The sequence below is a fragment of the Uloborus diversus genome, unplaced genomic scaffold (assembly GCF_026930045.1).
Source record: "Uloborus diversus isolate 005 unplaced genomic scaffold, Udiv.v.3.1 scaffold_1159, whole genome shotgun sequence".
Taxonomy (NCBI): domain Eukaryota; kingdom Metazoa; phylum Arthropoda; class Arachnida; order Araneae; family Uloboridae; genus Uloborus; species Uloborus diversus.
In genome coordinates this window covers 18,623-38,499 of record NW_026557831.1, presented here as the reverse complement: position 1 = coordinate 38,499, position 19,877 = coordinate 18,623, and the positions used below count along the sequence as shown (strand labels likewise).

The window sequence follows — 19,877 nt, the reverse complement described above, 5'->3', positions numbered from 1 at the left end:
AAGAAAAAAAAAAAAGAAACCCTAAGAAAATATTTACTTAGGAGTCATGAAATTTTCTTTCTCTCACAAAATCATCAATTTAACCTTTTTGATGCTGATTGTTAATGGCCCCATTCAGTGGTGAAGGTTACTATTAGAGATTCGAAAAAACATGATTGCTAAAAATGGTTTCTTAGAAATTAGCAGTGTCCCAAGGTACAAGCATCCCAAGGTACAATACTCTCCCCTACGTATATTAAAAAAAGAAAAAGCCGACAAATAAAATGTAGTGGTTTGACGCTGTTCTTTTACGCCCTATGGCGCAGGTTCGAACCTGACTCCAGTCGGTGGAATTTCAAGATGCAAAAATCGACTGCGACCATGTCGTATGATTATGCGGCATGTAAAAGATCCCTAACTACTCGTTTGTCTAGAAGTGTTTGAGGCAAAATTAAATTCCTAGTGCAGTTTTGCATCGAATAGAGCCCATGTGCCTCCACCAGGTGGGGAAACTGGCCTTCAAAATTCTCGTGTAAAAGCATCCGCCGATAGTGGTGCCACGTGAAAGAATGGATGCTAATAGGGGATTACAGTAGGTCTGCAGAAGGTTGGGCCTCTAACCACCACTCCCTACATAGAAAGCCCGATCACTGCTTTCGTCACGTGACCGAAAGAGGCTTACTCAGAGGAATTTTCCCGATGAAAATCCCTTTAATTTATGTCTCTTAACATACTAAAGCCATTATTTTAAGAACAGTAGTTCGCCAAACATATTAACATTGATCAAAGGAGAAATCAAAAGTTTATTTTCTAAGTTAACGCGCTTTTTTTCTTTAAATATATAAGAAAGAACGTAGGGAATAACAAGATTACAGTAACCAATATGTTCAATACATTGCATCACATCCAAATGATTTTTAAGGAATCTTATTAGATTCGAAAAACAATGTCTTAGTTATCAATATCATAACGAAGTAAACATAAATAAAAAATTTAAATTTTAACTATCATAGACTCATATTTAAACAGAACAACCTACTTTCAATTTTCCCATCCACTATCGTAAAAGCGTTCATAAGTACTTAGTAACGCAATGGCTATCACATTAAAGTATTCTAAAAAAACATTTATAGTTAAATATGAAATGCGTTCTGCATAAATATGAAAATATACATGGGAATTATCTAAATCATGCGTCACTATTTACAATACAACGTAATCAAATGAATATCATGCAAAACAGAAAGCAACATTTAAAAAATGTCAGTTCTGAGTCAAATATTTTCTTCTTGTTTACTCTTTGCTGGTGATATAAGTTTCATCTTTCCCAATCAATTAAAACAAGTTTTTAGCTTTATTCTTACAATTTTTCGTGAACTTACTAGCTGCATTCTATAAAGTTATTGAAATGACGACAAAAAATTTAGTGATCGGAATTTCTTTCGTGCAAAATGTTAAAAAGTACCTAAAATGTTAAAGTTCTTTAAATATTTCTTTCATTGCTAAAATGCAGTTTGCGAGAAAGAACGAGTCATTGATGGCTTGAAAAATAAAACAAAATTTCTTACCTGTTTTTATGTTGTAAATTATATATATTCTAGATTATTATTAAAGTTCAAAGATTTTCATTTCTTTTTTATTCTTTATTACAGTGTAATATTTCTAAAATGCTTTTATATTTGCATAATTAATTTAACTGTAAAAAGGAGTTTTACTAAATCCAGAGTGAACTCTGCTATCAGTAGCATTAGTGAAAAAAAAATGGCAAAGAATTCGAAACTTGAGATTATCGCTCGCGTTTGCGAGTGCTGAGCAGCCAAATAAGGATTTTTGAGTCGGTCGGTTTCTGAGGCCTTCTTGTTGGTAGTGATGCTCTAACGCAGTCCCATTAAAATGTAGAATAGTATTAAAAAAAAATTCTGTTTGAGAGTGATTCCGAGGTTCCCAGTCAAATAACTAGAATAGAGGATGCAAGCTTTTCTAATTTAGCGAAAACATTTGGCAAACTCACTTAAGGTATCCGACTACGTTCGGAGCAGTTTTTTTTTAAAACTTCATTATGAAACAATATTAATGGTTTTTTAGATACAGAAGGATCTTAAAACACGTATTTCACTTTAAAAGGAATAATAAAATCATTGTTTTTTTGAAAATGTATGATTTTTTAGTCAAAAATACTGAAAATTACAAGTTAGGAGAAACGCTCTGTATGAAAAAAATAAACAGTTACATACAATTTGTTTGGATTAGTTTACATGTAGAAATGTTCTAAATATAATAGACCGCAGGTTAAGGAATATTTCAAGAATTTTAAGATTTATGACAAATTACGTGAATTTATCGAGAAATTTTCCTAAAATTATTCATCTTTTCCTTGTAAAAAGGCTATAAATCAAAAAATAATTTATCATTTGCAAAACCTGAGGTCTATTACATTCAGAAGTACTAACAAGATATGCATACCAAATTTCATGCTTGAATATTGAATAGAATTTACAGAATCATGTTTTTCGTAGCCAATATCGAGCGAAAATTGCATTCTTCGAAAAACGCAAATAAAGATAAGACTTAAAATTTTATACATTTAATTATAGTTCAAAATCCTTAAAATTCTCCAGATTTATAGTTTATGCCTTCCTTTTCCTCATTTTTCACATGTTTTTTCTTTCGAGAAGCTCTCAGCTTTCTGCGAGTGCTTTTTACCGATGGCAGTGAGTGACGTTTTGAATCGTCAATTCGCTCATTGTCAAATTCCGAGGAACCACTTTGCGTATAATGACCAGGAGTAATACCTAACCTTTCTAGCACTGATATTACACCTTTGAATCCAGTATTGAACTTGATTACAGCAATATAACCACCAAAGCGAAGAGTTTGCAATTCCACAAAAACTTCCTTCGGAATAATTTGCCACAGAACGCCATTAAATGCTTCATTAGCGTTCTGTGTTTTCCCGTGTAAACACTTTTTTAATAATTGTTGGTCACATAGTTCCATATAAACCGGTTTAACAATATTTATAATGTTCTGGGGTAGGCCAGTAGAATTGTCTCTGTATGTTTGATTCAAGGCTTTTGCTCGTTGGAACTTGCACCAACTTTCAGCTCCTTTTGGACACTGCCCATGCTTGGGATCCTTTTCGGTCGAGCAACAGTGAAAAAAAGCAGCTATAACAGCTGACTGCATTCTTTCTAAGTTCCCCACGTTGCTGCGGATAGAAATTCCATAATAGTTTTGAAGTTTATCGATAAAGTTATCAGTTAGTTTTCCTTTACCACTGATGCCTTTCGTCGTTTTTTTCAATTTTCGAAGACGTGCTCCAACCCTCTTTTGTATATGGCCGATGCATTCAAATTTGGTGACAGTGTGCTTCTTTTTTCTATATACATTTTTAACTGTATCAAAAGCTTTGCAGTCGCCATCACCATAATACTCAATGTATCGTAACATACGGGCGCTTTGTGATCTTTCGAAGATGCGGTATACCCCCACTGGCTCCATACTTCCGGCAGATCCTTTGTGATTAGAGCAATCATGCTCATCGTCATTTTTTGCAGGCGTGGAATTCTTTGACAGTCTGTTACAAATTCTACAGTAATGAGACATAACCTCAAAATCGAGGATTTTACCGGTATCAATGGAAATTGCTGTAACGCAGCCGTTTAAAGATGAGAAGCCTCTACGCTGCCACGTCCCATCTACAGAAACACCACAATTTGTAATAATATTTGGGGAACCCTTCAGCTCTCTAACTTCTTTAGCAGCATCATTCATAGAAGTGTCAGCAACATGGGCAGCAGCTTCGGCTAATTTTTTCTCTTGCCTTCTGAATGCAAATTTAGAAAGAAAAGGTGGTAAGTTTAAAATGCTGCACAACTTTTTTCCTGCAGACCAACCTTTTCCAATAAGTCTTAGGCCATAAACAAAACGAGCATTGATTTCATTTAGCTTATTTACTTTCTTTGATGTAGAAAAACCTTTCACAAATTCACATTGTTTGCATTTCAAAGTGAAATTTGATGACAGTCCAAATCTGGAATCCTCGTACAGACACAAAGTTTCATTCATGCATATTGGGCAGCATAATACAGAAAAAACAGCAATTAATGCTTGCATATCAATAATCCGATTTCCAGATATTGATTCCACCTCATCAGGTTGAATAAATTCATCTAAAGTTTGCAGCTTGCTGCTGCTTGCAGTAGTTATATCAGCACCAGTTTTCAAAATTTTGCTAGTGTTTTGATTTCCATAAAACTTTCGCTTTCGCGAGCGTCGACTACCTCCTTTACCCATAATTATGCGAAATCAATCTCAACTTGTCGTTTAATTTGAAAAAATCAACTAAATATCAACTGGAAAGATAAAAATTTGAACAAAGCAAAAGCAAAAAGAGACAAGATCGAATGTAAACAAACCAAACAGAAGAGTCCTATTCCTATTCGATGAGCCATCTAGCTCATATTTTTAAAGAGGACTGCGTGCTTAAGCGCCTAGCCTCTGTTCTTTAAAGTTCTTATTTGCGTCAAAAGGTGGAGCTTTAAGGTGACGGAGGAGACAAAACAAAAAAAAAGTCAAACAAAAAAGGACAAAATCGCGGACGGAACGCCGTCCAGCGATAAAAGTTGCGAATCCAGAAAATCAGTTGTCAAATGAGAAAATTCAGGAGGGATAATGTTAAGCAAATTGTTTCTTGCCCTGCGAAAATTACTGCATTGTTGAATACGATGACTAACTGTATTTGTCACTTTGCAGTGAGAACACATTGGTGATGATTCAATTTTCATACGAAAAAGTTTTTCTTGAGTAATGTAGCAATCGGTGATTAGTCTGTTTAGCAGAATTTCTTCTCTTCTATTTCGGCATTTGATTTTATTCTTGAGGGGAAGCTGTCTGTCCTTGAATTTTAGAAAATACTTGCTTTCTTTCCACTTGCTTTCTCTTTCATTTTTTAAGTCAGTTTTGATTTTGTTTTGACAGTCTTTCCACGTGGAGCATTGAATTTTTGGGGTATAGTCCTGGCTTGTTGCTTCTTTTGCTAGTAGGTCGGCTTGTTCATTTAGTTGAATTCCAGTATGACTGGGGACCCATACGACTTTGATATTATTTTTGTCTGCTAAAATATTTAGGATGTTTCTAGTTGCCGTAATTGAATTGTCTTCTTTTCTCTTTTTGTTTTGAATTGCTTTAATTACGCTTAAGCTGTCTGTTAATATAATGGTTGATTTCATGTTGCTTATTAGGAATTTAGCTAGATAGTAGATAGCTGTTAATTCGGCTGTAAAGATAGAACATATGTCTGGAATTTTTATCTTCCTTATGATTTCATTGCTGTGTTTTACAATTCCGAAACCTACTTTGTTGTTCATTTTCGATCCATCCGTAGCGAAAATATCTGCATTAGTATTGTCTTGCATATAATCGTTGAAAACTTGTTTCATTACTTCTCCATTTTTGTTGTATTGTAAGAATTCATCTTTTACAACAAACTCCAGTTGAGATTCGTGCCAGGGCGGTATATTTTGACTGGAAAAAAAATTATATTGCTCATCAATCAGGTTTTTATTATATTCTTTTACATAGTTGATAGCTTCATTTACTAAGTCGTTTTTCGAGTTAATAAATTGTCGATTATAGATAAACTTATTATTGTAATTATTTTTAAAATATTGCTTTAACATATATTTTATTAAATTCCATTTTACTCTCACTTCATATTCGTCAATTTCTGTCATTCGTCTAATGGTGTCATTAGGAGCAAAGGAATTTAGCTTTAAAATAGTTCTAATAGTTTTGTTTTCCAGGACATTAAATTTTCTTCTATTGCTTTTTGTGTCTTTGGTTCTGACTATACTTCCATAATTGATCTGTGGGATTATGATTTGCTTCATAATCGATATTAAATTATTATTATTCATTCCAGTATTCTGATTACTTAAAATTCTGAGGACATTGATGCTTTTGGTAACTTTTTTTTCAATAAGCTCCGTGTGTTTCTTCCATTTCATATTGTTGTCTATGATTAGGCCCAGAATTTTATGATGCGTTTTCCATGGAATGTTGGTGTCATGAATTTGGATCGAGAAAGTTGGTTTAATTTTGCCAGGAGACATATTTAATACTGCACATTTATCAGGAGAAAATTCTAGCCCATTTCTCTTTGCCCATTTCGAGATCTTGTTAATCGTGTTTAAGACTAATTCTATCGCCGAATCATTATTTTCGTGATGAATTACACATGAGATATCATCTGCATAGGAAAACAGGTTGCAAAAGTTATTTTGAATATCCACAAGATCGATCAAAAAGCAATTGAATAAAAATGGTGAAATAATAGAGCCTTGAGGAAGACCTTGTTTATACATTTTTTCTTCGGAAAATTGGTTTCGCCATTTAACGCAAAAAGATCTTTGTGTAAAAAAATCTTTAATCCAATTGATGATTTTCTCATCCAAGTTTGTTTTGTATAGTTTGTTAATTAGGATGTTGTATTGAATATTGTCATAAGCTCCCTTGATATCAAGCGAGATGAGATAAGTGAAATGTTTTCCCTCCCGGGCATTGGAGATCGTATTAGCCATTTTAAATAGGCAATCTTCTGTCCCTCTTTCTTTTTTGAAGCCATAAATAAAATTGGGGAAAATTTTGAATTTTTCTTCCCACCAGATTAGTCGTTCTAAAATCATCTTTTCCATAAGTTTACAAGTACTTTGTGTCAATGCGATCGGCCTATAATTGCCTACAAAGTTGCTGTTCTTGTTTGGCTTTTTGATGGGAATTATTGTGGAAATTTTCCAGAGCGCCGGAACTACACATGTTTTTAAACTTTTATTGAAGATTCGTAAAAGGACAATTTTACCTTCATCAGGCAAATTTTTTAACATTTTATTAGACACATTGTCAGAGCCAGGAGATGTGTTTTTAAGGGTCTTAAATGCTGTATTAAATTCATTCTTTGTAAACGGTTGCGATAAATTACATCTGTTTTTATCTTTTTTATTGATGATGGTTGAATTGAAAGAGTTGTTAGTTTTAGAGAAAAAGTATTCTGCGAAAATATCAGCTTGCTTTTTTCCATCTAATATTTTGATGCCATTATCTTCCAGAACTAAATTGCTGTCAATTCTCTCTCTTTGTATGCCATTTTTTAGTTTGTTGACTGATTTGTAGATGTCCTTCGTATTTTTTAAGTTTTTATTGATTTTAGCCCAGAATTTCACTTTAGCCTTTTTAATAGCCCGTCTGAAAACCGCCAACTTAAATTTATATTGAATCCAGTCTTCTAAAGATTGACTGTGAGTTGCTTTGTTAAAAGCTTGGTTTTTTTCCCTTTTTTTCGTGGAACAATTGAAATCCCACCATTTTTGATTCTGTGTGTTATCTTCGTAGATAATGGTTTTGGAGTTATCTTCAGAACATTTATAAATAATACTATTAAAATTATTAAGGATATTGGAGTTTTCCATATTGTCATCATTGAAATTATTTTCATTAGAAATTTCTGTTGCTATTTGCGATTTCGTTTTTTCCCAGTTAGTATACCTCTTTTTAACAACTTTCTTAATTTTGTTCTCTATATGTTTTAGCAAGATAGGGAAATGATCACTGCTTCCTGATTCGCTGCCATACATGATGTTGTAATTCAACATTAAATTATTACTCATACAAATAATGTCCAGAATACCTTCTCTTTTTCCTCTATTATGACGGGTTGGAGTTTTGTCGTTAATTATGCAAAACTCGTTATCAGAAAACCAGTTGTAAATTTTGTGGGCTGTAAGGTGGCTAACAGAGTCGCCAATTGATATATGCCTTGCATTATAGTCGCCAGCATATATTTGGTTTTTATCTTTAATTTTATTTAACAAAACAATGGTATCATCTTTGATAGGCCCCGGTGGTCGGTAACAATTAATAATCTGTATAATTTTATTATTAATACTGACTTTAACACTATTAATTTCTATGTCATTCTCTCCTGTATTAATTTTAATTTCATATGAAGGAATTGATTTTTTAACATATATACATAAACCCCCTCCTTTCCTAGGAGGAACTCTCTCTTTAGAGTAGTAATTATAATTGCATAATAAAGGAATTTTATCATCTTCGCACCAGGTCTCCTGGATACAAATTACATCCGGCTTGGACCAAGAAATGAAAAGTTTTAACGTGTCAATGTTTTTACAGATACTCCTGCAATTCCAGCAAAACAAGAAAAAAGGCATCACAAACACACACACCAAAAAGGGGGAAAAAACCCCGAAAACAGCAAAATTAAGTGGAGATATCCGCAGGCGGAGTATCTCCTGGCACCACTGTCATGTCCATAGGGTACCCTAATAAGATATCTTCACACTCGCTACGAGGGGTACAATATCCCTCCTCGGATAAAAAGTCATTTATTTTTATTAGTTCTTCATGCAAACTTTTATTTTCCTTTTCTAGGACATCTGATTGGGTCAAGTTTGTCTCTTTATTGTTAATTAATTTCATTCTATTAATTTCCAATTTTAAATTAAGGATCTCTTGCTTCAGAATTTTTATGTCATTATCTTTTTCTTCTATTTTTTTTAGTAATAAATTTATTTGAGTATCTTTTCCTTCCTTTAGGGGACTGTTTGGTATTTTGCTCGGTGACTGTGAGCAAGTGGCATTCGCATAGGTTTTATTGATGATAGTGTTAGTTGTTTGTGTATTTCCTGATCTTTTATTCAGGGAGGGACATTTGATGTCTGTCGCTTGATGATCACCTTGACAGCGGAAACAAATAGGTTTTTTGCCGCATGCTGTATGGCTGTCTCCACAGTCTGGGCATTTAATTTCCCCTTTACAGAATTTTTCAGGGTGTCCCACTTTTAAGCATTTATGGCATATTCGAGGTCTGTCTATGAATTTACTAATTCTGTACCTTACTCTGCCGATATTCAAATGTTCCCTGTTACTTTTTCCTATCTCTTTGATGAGAATGACAGGAATTGGCTCTTTTGTTCCCTTTTTAGTAAATCTACAAATTTGGGACACATTTATATTTTCTTCTTTTAGTTTTATAGCAATGTAGTCGAGCTTTATGTCTACGTCAACATTTTTAATAATATATTTTGTACAAATATAATCTTCTATCACCCTTTTATTAACCTGAACATCTAAAAAGGTTTTAAGTTTTATTGTTTTTTCCAATGTTTCCTGATTATTTGTTGTCAGAATGATATTTCCATTACGGGAAAAGACAACCGAGTCTCCTTTATTTGTGAATTTGTCAAGTTCCTTGTGAAACTTTAAGCCTTTATTTGAGGGGATTTGACCTTCAATTCCAGAAATGGCTAATTTTATATTTTGGCATCCATTTTTTAATGCTAGCTTAAATATTTCTGAGTCAGATAGGCAATTTTGATATACTAAATGGTCATGCTTACGAATTTTATCACAAGCCAGACTTTCTTCGTTATCAGATTCTTTACTTTTCCGCTTTTTATTTGTCATTTGGATATAAGCATAATAACCAACAAATAAAAAAGAATAACCACCACGAGAGAAAACCAAAAAAAAGAAGGTACAATACTTGAGTCTTCAAAATAATGTCCCACCGGAACGGAAGCAAAACACGAGTCAAATGACTCAAGGAAAGGGCGTAGAAAAACTAGTCTCCTCCGTCAAAACCCAAACAGAAGAGATTCATCTGAGATGAAATGTTGCCATTTTTTTTCTAACAAATAAATTTTTGGGCATATTGATAAATAATTTATAAAAATAGAAGTTTAAAAAGGATTTTTTTATCTGTAATTCTTTTATTTGGGAATGAATATTATCAAAAATAGTGAAAAAACTGCCAACTTCCGGTTTCCGTATATCAACTTCCGGTTATTTTTTTCTACATACACTTAGTTTCAAACGCTTATAACTTGAGTTCTAATTCGCAACTCCAACGAACTATAGGGGGCACTGCAGTCACTGTTTAATGGCGGAATTGAAAACTAAAACAAACGCATGTGGTAGCGAAGAAAATGCTAAAAGTGTTGTGATTTTTGTTCGTATGTATGATTTTTTCGCTTTATTCGTTTGAAAAGATTTTTCAAAGTCTTGTGGATATTCTGACCCATATAGAAAGAGATTAGAAACCAAAAAGTATTACGAAAGTAAACAATTAATGTAGAACACACAGTAAGTTGTTCTGAAGCAGCCATTTTCACGATGTTGAATTCGGAATTCATAAATTTTTGGTTCGCTTCGAACGGCATTTTCATTTTGTACCGTTTTTTCTATACATTAGTACATATTAAGTTCAGTTTCGTGACATTTCCAGCATTTGTTGACATTTTTGTCACATAGTGCACATACGTGGCAGACTGTCAAGAGTAACGTTTAACACTAGATAATTTATTTCTATGACTATATGATTGGATATCCAAAGAAATCATGCATTTAATTCATTCGTCATGGAAATAATTTACCTGATATGCGAAATCTTGTCAAGATACATTATTCTTTCACATAATTTTAAAACCATAACACTATAAACAGATTTTTGGCGAACTTTTATTTTTTATTGTTCAAATTCTTAACGTTCTTTCTGGATTTTTCAATCTGTTCTGCGATAAATATTTTCAAGAAAATTTATTTGCATACTGTCTATTTCAGTAGGATACTGTAGTAACAAATTTTATTTAAATCATTTATGTGGAATTAGGTTAAAGAAAAGTGTCCAGTCAATGTTGTTAAGTTCGTTTTTTTTTCATCGAATTGAAAAACTGATATTTATTCAAATTCACTCAGAACAAAATAAATAAAATGTGTACTCACAGTTTATATATGGTGGTAGTTTTCTTTTCAGTTGATTGACCATTATTTCTTTTTACTTATCGAATTCTGTAATCTTACTATCATTTTATTCCACTCATGATAAAAATTAAAAATGGTTTAACTAAAAACGCGAAAACTCGCCAAGGCTACTTTGCTTGCACAATACTAAAACTACTATAACCCTAAACAAATTTGGCGAAACCTTTCAGCTGAGAATAAAAGGAATAAAGTAAATTCTTTCTCGGTTATTCATTTTGTTCTACGATAATATATTCAAGAAAATATTTTGCATACTGTCCATTCCAACTAAATGCTGCTGTAAAATATGATTAGTTAAATTAATTTAAGATTAAAAAAAACTCATATTCTTACAAATTCATACAAAACAATAAAAATTTTTACCTGGTATAACGTTATCCAATTTTGTTAATCCAGAGTTTTCTTGTTTACGCTTCCACCATTTAGTACTTTTTTGAAAGAAATAAGAAAAACTAACATTATTTTGAGAAGCTCGAGAATACTACTAAGGGACGAATTAATTTCTGTAGCTGAAAGCAAACTAAGACACATCGATTGCGTTAATAAATACTCAGAACAAACTGCCTGTGTTTACGTCAACAGACACACGTGATGCGCAACGTGGCAATGTTTTAGGTGCAGACGCAGTTTTATAAATCACCGCAAGGTAGCGTATTCGAGCGCTGGAGTTCCGAATTGACGTAGATTAAAAATTCAAAAAGTTTTAAAATCTCAAAAAATGGGGCTTTCCTGTGAGATAATTTTTAGAAAAAGTGAATTTTAGTCAAAAATCGCCTTTTCAACGTAGTCGGATACCTTAAAGTACCGAGATGCATAGTAAAATGTTACTGGAGGCTACTAAATTGAAAACCACTTTTCTAACGTTATGTACTGCCGTTTTGCTGTGTCGAGGGACTCTTAACACCTACATACCTTAAAATTGGGTACAAAATTATTTCGGAACCATGTATTTTTGAAGCCTCTTTTTTTTTTCAATTCGTAATGAGTTTTAATGAAATTCTTTTTATCTTCGAGTGGCATAGCAGTATTTTCATACTGTTTCAGTTATAATGAGTGTTTTAAGCAAAGTCTGTTTTCTACGGAGCGGGATTTTCATTTTAACGAGTATTTCATTCAAATTCTTTTTGCCAGACGATTTAACTTTTCAAAAATCAAATTAAATTGGTACATTAGATCGGTTGATGCGCATCAGAGAGCATAGTTTTTGTAACCTATAAACTAGTTTTAGAATATTGTTATAAATCATTATTTCAAATAAAGTAAAATAAAAAATAAATATAAATAAATAAAAATAAAAAATAAATCTATTCTATATACATATAATAAGATGTGTGTGTGTGTGTGTGTGTGGCGCGCATCCCGGGAAAACGGTAAGGCCTAGAAAGATGAAATTTGGTATACAGGTGTAGTTTTTGCTGAAGTTGTGCACCTCGGGCTTCGATTTTTGATATTTTAATTAGAAAAAAAGTTATTTAATGTTTAATGTGATTTTTAGCACTTTTTAGTACTTTTAACCTCACAGACCTTAAACCAATCGCGCCAGACAAATATTTTTGGTACTATAGTGTCGAAAATTTAACTTTAAATGTGATGAACAAAAAAATTTTGAAGATAGAGCAATTTTTGTATTTTTTACGAATTTTTGAAAAAACCTTTATTTTGCATTTTTTTCTGGGTTTAATTTTTTTCTAAACGCATCCCGTGAAAAATATAATAACCTCTTTTCTACAATTTTACTATGTAGTAGCCACAACATTTCGTCCTCTACAGAAAAAAAAAGTTTTCAAAAATATTCATAAGTTTTTTTTTTTACAATTTTTTAAAGGCAGAACGAAGATATGAGCTATCGCTTCACCGAAGATCCGCTGCGCTGACCGCTTCGAATATGACGTAACGCACCCACGTGATCTAACTGAAGTATACTTCCTTTTTTCTTTTCTGCTTTTCGAAGGATTCATTCGCTTTTTTTTTTCTTTCCAGGTATTTCATTTGTTTCTCTCCCCCCCTCGGATGTTTTGCTAAACATTCGATTTCGGTTAATCAGACGGACCACATCGGATCGTTTTGGTCCCAGTCACTTTTTTTTTGAATTTCAATAAAAAACAATGATTTTTATACTTTGGCAAACTCCGGGTACCACAGAGACACCAATTTTTTGTGCTATTTTAATAAATAAGTAAGCACGCTTTTTTTTGCATGATTTTCTTTTTGTTAGGGAATAAGATTGGAGGTTAGATCAAAATAAATAGAGATAGATGAGAAAATTTAGAGATAAGTCGAATAGGTAGATAATATACATTGAGCGTACAAAAAATGTTTTTTCTTTTTTTGAATTAATATTTTTTTTTCTTTGAAAAAAAGATTGTTAATTACTATCAGAGGTAAATTTACATGGATCTAGAGAAAGATAAATCTACAGGTCGATGTACAGTGAGAGATAGACAGACCTGTTATTTAAGGAACAACAACGGGGGTTAGGGGGGGCGCCGCTACGATTTAAAAACATAATGCTTTCACATAAAAATGGACGCGATTTTTGTTATTTAAGGACTTCTTGGCGTAAAATGGTGAATGACAAGTAAGCCAAACACGGCCGCCGTATGCGGCTGCTTGTATATAAATAAAAAAAGATTGTTAATTACTCTCAGAGGTAGATACGCATAGATCGTATAGATAGATAGATAGATAGACAAATGCAGAGGTCAATATAGTAGATGGACAGCAAGAAAGAGACATGCCCGTCATTTAAGGAACTTCAACGGGTTGTCAGTGCCCCTCCTCCCCCACACACACCATGACTTTGAAAAAACAATGCTTTCAAGTAAAAGTAGAAGTGTTTTTTGTTATTTTTCGACAAAATTTGCATGAAGAGCAAGCCGTTTGTGTCTCCCCTACCCCTCCTTTAAAAATATTCCAAACGACGGAACTGGAGATAGATCTAGAAAATATTTTATTTAAATTAATAATGATATAGATATAGATTGATTGATACCGCCACGAAACTTATTTAAGCAGCCGCCGAAGACGGCAACATTGTCGTAAAAAGGCAGATGATAATATTGATATATAAAGAAAAACATTGATTAATACCGTCGCTAAATTGTCTAAGCTGCCGCCGAAGGCGGCAACCCTGGCGTAAAAAGGCGGACCAGCTGGTCGCCGAAGGCGGCTAGTAAATAAATAAATACAAAAGAAATAAAATAAATAAATATTTACACAAATAGAAAAGCAATATAATATTATTACATCTTCATTATTCTGTTTAAACTAAACGTTAATGTATTTTTAACAGCTCCTCCCCGTTCCAAACGATAAATCAGCAAAGTGTTGTCATCCGATTTTTCTAACTGCAAAATAAATTGAAGCCAAATAGAGTGCAATACATCAATAATTAACAAGAACCTCACGTTATTTTTGGTTATGTTCGAAAGATAGCTGATTAAGTTACCGTCAATATTTAAAAGGTATTAATTAAGTTAGGATTAACTTAAGAAAAACTCTGATTAGCTTTTAGCGTCGATTGGTTCAAAAGTTTATGCATCGTCGTACTTTTAAACATCACTTCTGAAGTCGGCGTAAAAACGGTAAATAAAATCATAAGTAACCAACATAAATATAAATTAAAACTGATTATTCGGTCTCATAACAAACTAATATAAATTACATTTCTGAAAACATATCAGTACAAGTGTAATTGTATTTCATTCACATTACAAAATAGGAAAACAAGAGAAAACTTTTAAAAGTTGGAGCTAAGTACCGTTAGTCGAATACGTTGTCAGCTATGCAATGAATGCGAACTCTAGTTAACGGAATAAAGAATAATTGCTTTAGCCCTGGCTAATGGGCGGTAATTTACTGAATAATTCTCTGTTTATTTAAATTTATATTTAAGGATGATTCATAGTCAATTGGTCATAAATGATTTGAACTGTTGTTTTTGTGCCGACTTCAGAAAATATTGTATCAACTTGTTTTAAAGATTGAACTCGTTTTTTACTTTTCAATGATATTCACAATTGTACGAATGGAACTAGATTTCATTTTTGCTCATGATGTTGGGATGTCGCACATTTAATTTTAATTCTTTTCGTTTCACTGTATTAATATGTTTAGCGTTTATTAAGACAACAATTTTAAATTCCAACATAAAGATGTCAAAATATAATCAAACAAAATATTGAAACAAATTCTCATCTATCACTGTATATCTGTATAAATAAGTGACTTATGAAAAACAGCCGAGTAGAAACTTGAATGTCAATTTTGCCCTTGCTCTACAGTTGTATTCAACTATTTGAATTGCACAGTATCAGCTAAACGCGACAACAGGTGCGGATTCTGGTAGCAGTAGATGCATTTTTCCTCGTATAATTACGAGGAAAAATGTATAGTTAAAAAAGTTTTATGGAATACATAAAATAAATATTAAAAAAAGGAAATTTTCATTTTGCTTTCTTTTATTTTTCATTTACGAGTGGTTTTAAAAGTTTCAGATTTGCTGAAAAACGGCAAAATGTTAGTAAGGGATTTTGTTTAAACAAACTTTTAGCTCAGTGGATTTCGTCTTTTTTTCTTATTTTTCATTAGTTTGATTTGTAAGATTTGCTAAATTTTACAAAAAAAATTTTAAATGCTTCATCATGATTATCTTTGATATCCCCCTTCTCTTAGGATTAAAACTTGTTTTCTTTTGGTGAAAAGCATGAGTCATCACTGAAAGAATTTCTATGACTTCTTATATTTTTATTCGTCAATATCATACTCTTACACTACTATAAGCTTTTTCTTTCAAACAAGTCAAACGAAAATAAAGCGGAAGGACAGCAAATTTACAAAAGCGCTTTAATTGAAATAAAATTAGCATTGGAGTCATTACCGAATACAGGATTTTGTTTTGGGAGAGGCAGAGGCCATTAAAAATTTTATGCCTCCTTGACATAGCCGAAGTTTATTAATGTAAAGGAAGGTGATTAAAAAAAACCTACATTATTCTTTTCTTTGAGTCACGCTTAAAATAGTCTGAAATTTGGTATTCAGTTGTAAAATTTTAAGATTTAAATGCAAGTGAAAATAATTTCGAAATTTCATGCATTTTAGGCCCTATTGCTAATAAGTTTGTAGGCAAAAACTTATATTCTTGACAAGGATGCAAAATGTTTGCAATATGTTAGTGGTGTAAACGAAATAAAAGAAAGAGAAGTTACAAAAAAAAAATCATACACATGGTGGGTGCTCCAAATAAAGCCATATGCACCAATAAGGCACCCCACCCCATTTTTCTATGTAGGGTAACAAAAGCTCATTTGATTGTGATTTATTATCATCAGACCGCCTAACTGATGATAAAACGTCATCAACAAGCAGTTTGTTATTAACAGACAAATGTGTATAATCTGATATTACAAAAGAGTCTTCTCAAAATTGCCTGATCTTATTTTACAATAAATTTTGTTTATTCACGGTTCACTGTAGTTTACTAGAATAGAAAAAGTTGTTAACTGTTCTAGAAAGAATATGATGCCGTTAATGAATTCAAATGGAACAATATCATTTGGTACCGTCATTTTACCCAGTGCTTTGATAAATTCAAAATAGTAGACTATAGCCCATTAGGGCCATTATAGGACCTAGGTAAATGTATACAGGTGTCGCTCGTATAACACGGTTAATTCGTTCCGTGTAGTATCGAAACTGTGTTAAACGAGACTTTTTTTAAAAATAACTTTTTAACTTATTTTTTATACTAATCATGTACACAGTAAAAATCATGTCGATGTGTACCGTGTTATATCGAAACCGTGTTATATGAGACTTAGAAATAATGTAAATCAAGGGATGTGCACCGTGTTATATCGAAACTAAGTTTTATAAAAACAAAGTAAAAACTTATTAGAGTTATCAAACATTAACAGAATGTATTAAACAAAAATGAAATTCCATCTTTTTAAAATATAACATTTGAGTTCTATCAAAACCACGAAGTATGAAAATGAAGTATAAATACTAGCATGAAGTGAGTTTCGTACTGTGTAATATCGAAACCGTGTTATAATAATGATCGCAAATTTGGTACCGTGTAATATCGAAACCGTGTGATACAAGTACCGTGTTATACGAGGGACGCCTGTAAATTATGTTTCAGTATCGTTCCATACACTCGATGGTTGAAAAATTTTCTGTTAACTTTTTATTTCACTGAAAATATATGAACAGATATTTTCTTCATATCTATAACTGAGCATTTAGTCCAATAATAATGGCATCTGTGTTAGAAAGATGGTTACGTTTCTAACTTACCGTGTTAACATTATTCCCATTTTTTGCACTCGTTTCTATGAATGGTAATTTTTCTTCTTTAGCATAGCTTTCAACTGCTTGTAGTGTTACAGCCCTTCGGTTCAAATTATCTGTTTTGTTCCCAACTAACAAAGAAGGAGAAAACAATAAAAAATAAATATTTAGAGAAACACAAGTTGCTTTTACTGCAGTAAAAATTAATATTTGAAAATATTTTGAAACGCTTTTAAGTTGCTGTTCCGATCGCCGGAAAATAGTTCTCGCTTTTTGTTTGCATAAAATAAAAATACATTAGTACATACGATTTCTTTTTTTCTATTTATATTATAAAAGCTTAGTGAGGGTGTCGGATGAAATCGTTGAAACGTTATGAAATTTAAATATTTGGACTGAAATTCATATTAAGTGTTAAAATCCAAGCGTGAGTTGAAATCAATTTATTGCTATGGTTAGCAATAGATTAAAATAAGATTGCAACTGCACTGTTATGCAAATTTCTTACATCATATTTTTTTTTGTATTTTTTGACAAACGCATTTGAAATTAGAGTAGGCGTTGAATGGTGGGGAGTATTTTGTTATTTAAGATTCCGGAACAATTGCTAAATTTTGGGTAGTAGTCGATTTTGTGCGGTAAAGTTTGGGCAGGCTTAATTTTTATGAAAAGAAAAATGGCAAATTGAAACATATGAGCCATTGAGCCTCCACTAACAAAAGAAGTACCCCCTTTAAGGTGAAATTAATTTGGAGGAACCAATCTGTACTTCGGACATTCATAAATACTCATGTCACAGCCAAGCGACGGCACGCTGTGTCAGATTGGTAACAGTGGCTTCAGAAGCTATTTGTGGAGAAGAAAGGCATGATGGTTTCATCTTGAGCAAACAAGAGTCTAGATCAAAAATGCCTAAGGTCGACACTAAATCAAAATTTCAGGCGATAATTCTCTCTACGAAGGAGTAAGCTCAGATTGTTCAAATTTTGATGGAAAGATTCAGACCTATGGTAAAAATGTTAAAACGTAAACAATTTACATGCAAACAAACAATTTTCGTCAAAAATTGCACCGTCATATAGAGGAGAGCCAATTGATGGGACTATTATCGAACGCATAAGTAATGTGTTTACCATTTCACTTCTTTTGCGAATTATAGAACAATTTCAATTTTTAAGGATTCCATCACTATGTCGCATGTGTGAGGGATTAAATCACACTTTTTCTTTTGTGAAAGAATTTCTTCAAAGAGGAATTTTAATCTTTCTTTATTATCGAAAAGAATCTTCCATTTCGATAAGAAGGTGACTTGTTACCACTAAGAAGATAAAGCATTTTTCTATGGTTGTAAATTAAGTGGCAAAATTAACTTCTTGAAATGTAAAAGCTGACTTGGCGATCATGTGTATGAATTCAAATACCGTGATTGATGTATCAGCCTTTATTATATTGTACACTACACAAATAATTATACCTATTACAATTGCCGCATTTTCATTCATTCCTCTGAGTTCTTGAAGCCAGCTAGTAAGTTTGCTGAAAGAAACTATGTTTCCAACATCATAGACTAGAATAACACCGTCCGCCATCCTGTAGTAACTAAAAAAAAAAAAAATAACAGGACTGGAGCTGGATATAACTCTAAGAAACAATTTAATAAATAAGGCTAATTTCAGCTAAGTGACATGGAAATTCATGCAGTTTATATGAGTGATTAGAAATTCAAACAATCCAGCGTTTCATGCAGCAAAATACAAAATTCGACATAGAATAAAATAGTAATTTCCTGAGCAAATATTTCGATTACTGATCTCAATCAAGAGAGAAATTCTCCAAAAAATAGAGATCTATGTTAGGATGACTATTCCCTATTAACGTTCTGCTTTCCTAAACTCTACAGTCTTTTTCCCATGACAACAGCAGAAAATTCTAGGTATAGAACTGAGAGAATGTTTTTAGAAACTCAAAAAGATACCAAATACTTTTACTGGTTGACCGCGTTTGTCGTAGAATTGGCAAGAAATTAGTTAAGACGATTCTATCTGAATTAGTGGGGAATGGAAAAACTTGATATGCGTGTGTTTCGTTCATTTCAATGTGACTCTGCTTAGTTTAGATGCTGATACACGGCAATCAGTATTCCTGCAAGCTCATCGATGCGTGCGTTTCTGCCCGTAAACCCGGTATTCGGCTTTCCATCTTAACGGCAGTCAAACAGTATAACATTTACTGTTATTTTCAATTAACTATCATATTCTATTTAAATATTAATATTATTCAGTTTAACTTTTTAGATTATATTTTTTTCTAATTTATGGTATTTGAATACAGCAAAAGAGATTCTTAAAACAATTATGAAAATCGCAATGTCCTCGACAGCAAATGGGGTAATAAAAGGTGGACTGCAAAACCGTGTGGAAAGGATTGAATAGTTAACCACAACTTACGGCGAAGACTTCCTTTCGGCATGGTCTAACTTTACGGGCTGAAGAAAGGAGGAGGGAAAAAGTCTGTAAAACGTTTAGAAAACAGAAAGAGCAAGTTGAAAAACCGATAATCGAATCAATGGGGATCCAACATCTGGTTTTGGAGGGGGTGACTTCTGGAAAGGGGGGGGGGAGGGATCCATAAGTGTCATTTATAGGCATAAATAGAGGGTTTGGGGCGAAGTTTCCAAAATTTAGGTCATGAAGCTATAGGATATCTTCGGTTATTTAGGAGGAATTCATGACTCCCCCCCCTCTTACATATTGGGTACTAATTTT

At 32.6% G+C, this 19,877-nt stretch overlaps 1 protein-coding gene across 1 annotated transcript in view; it reads right to left on the bottom strand.

Annotated features, from left to right (window-relative positions):
- Positions 1-19,877, bottom strand: part of LOC129232334 (ras-related protein Rab-1A-like) — a 33,152-nt gene that overhangs the window by 1,666 nt on the left and 11,609 nt on the right. The window contains exons 3-4 of the mRNA XM_054866486.1: positions 18,587-18,711; positions 17,119-17,243 (exon numbers count right to left, since the gene is read on the bottom strand). Coding sequence (XP_054722461.1) covers positions 17,119-17,243; positions 18,587-18,711 — 250 coding nt within the window. The remainder of the gene's footprint in view (positions 1-17,118; positions 17,244-18,586; positions 18,712-19,877) is intronic.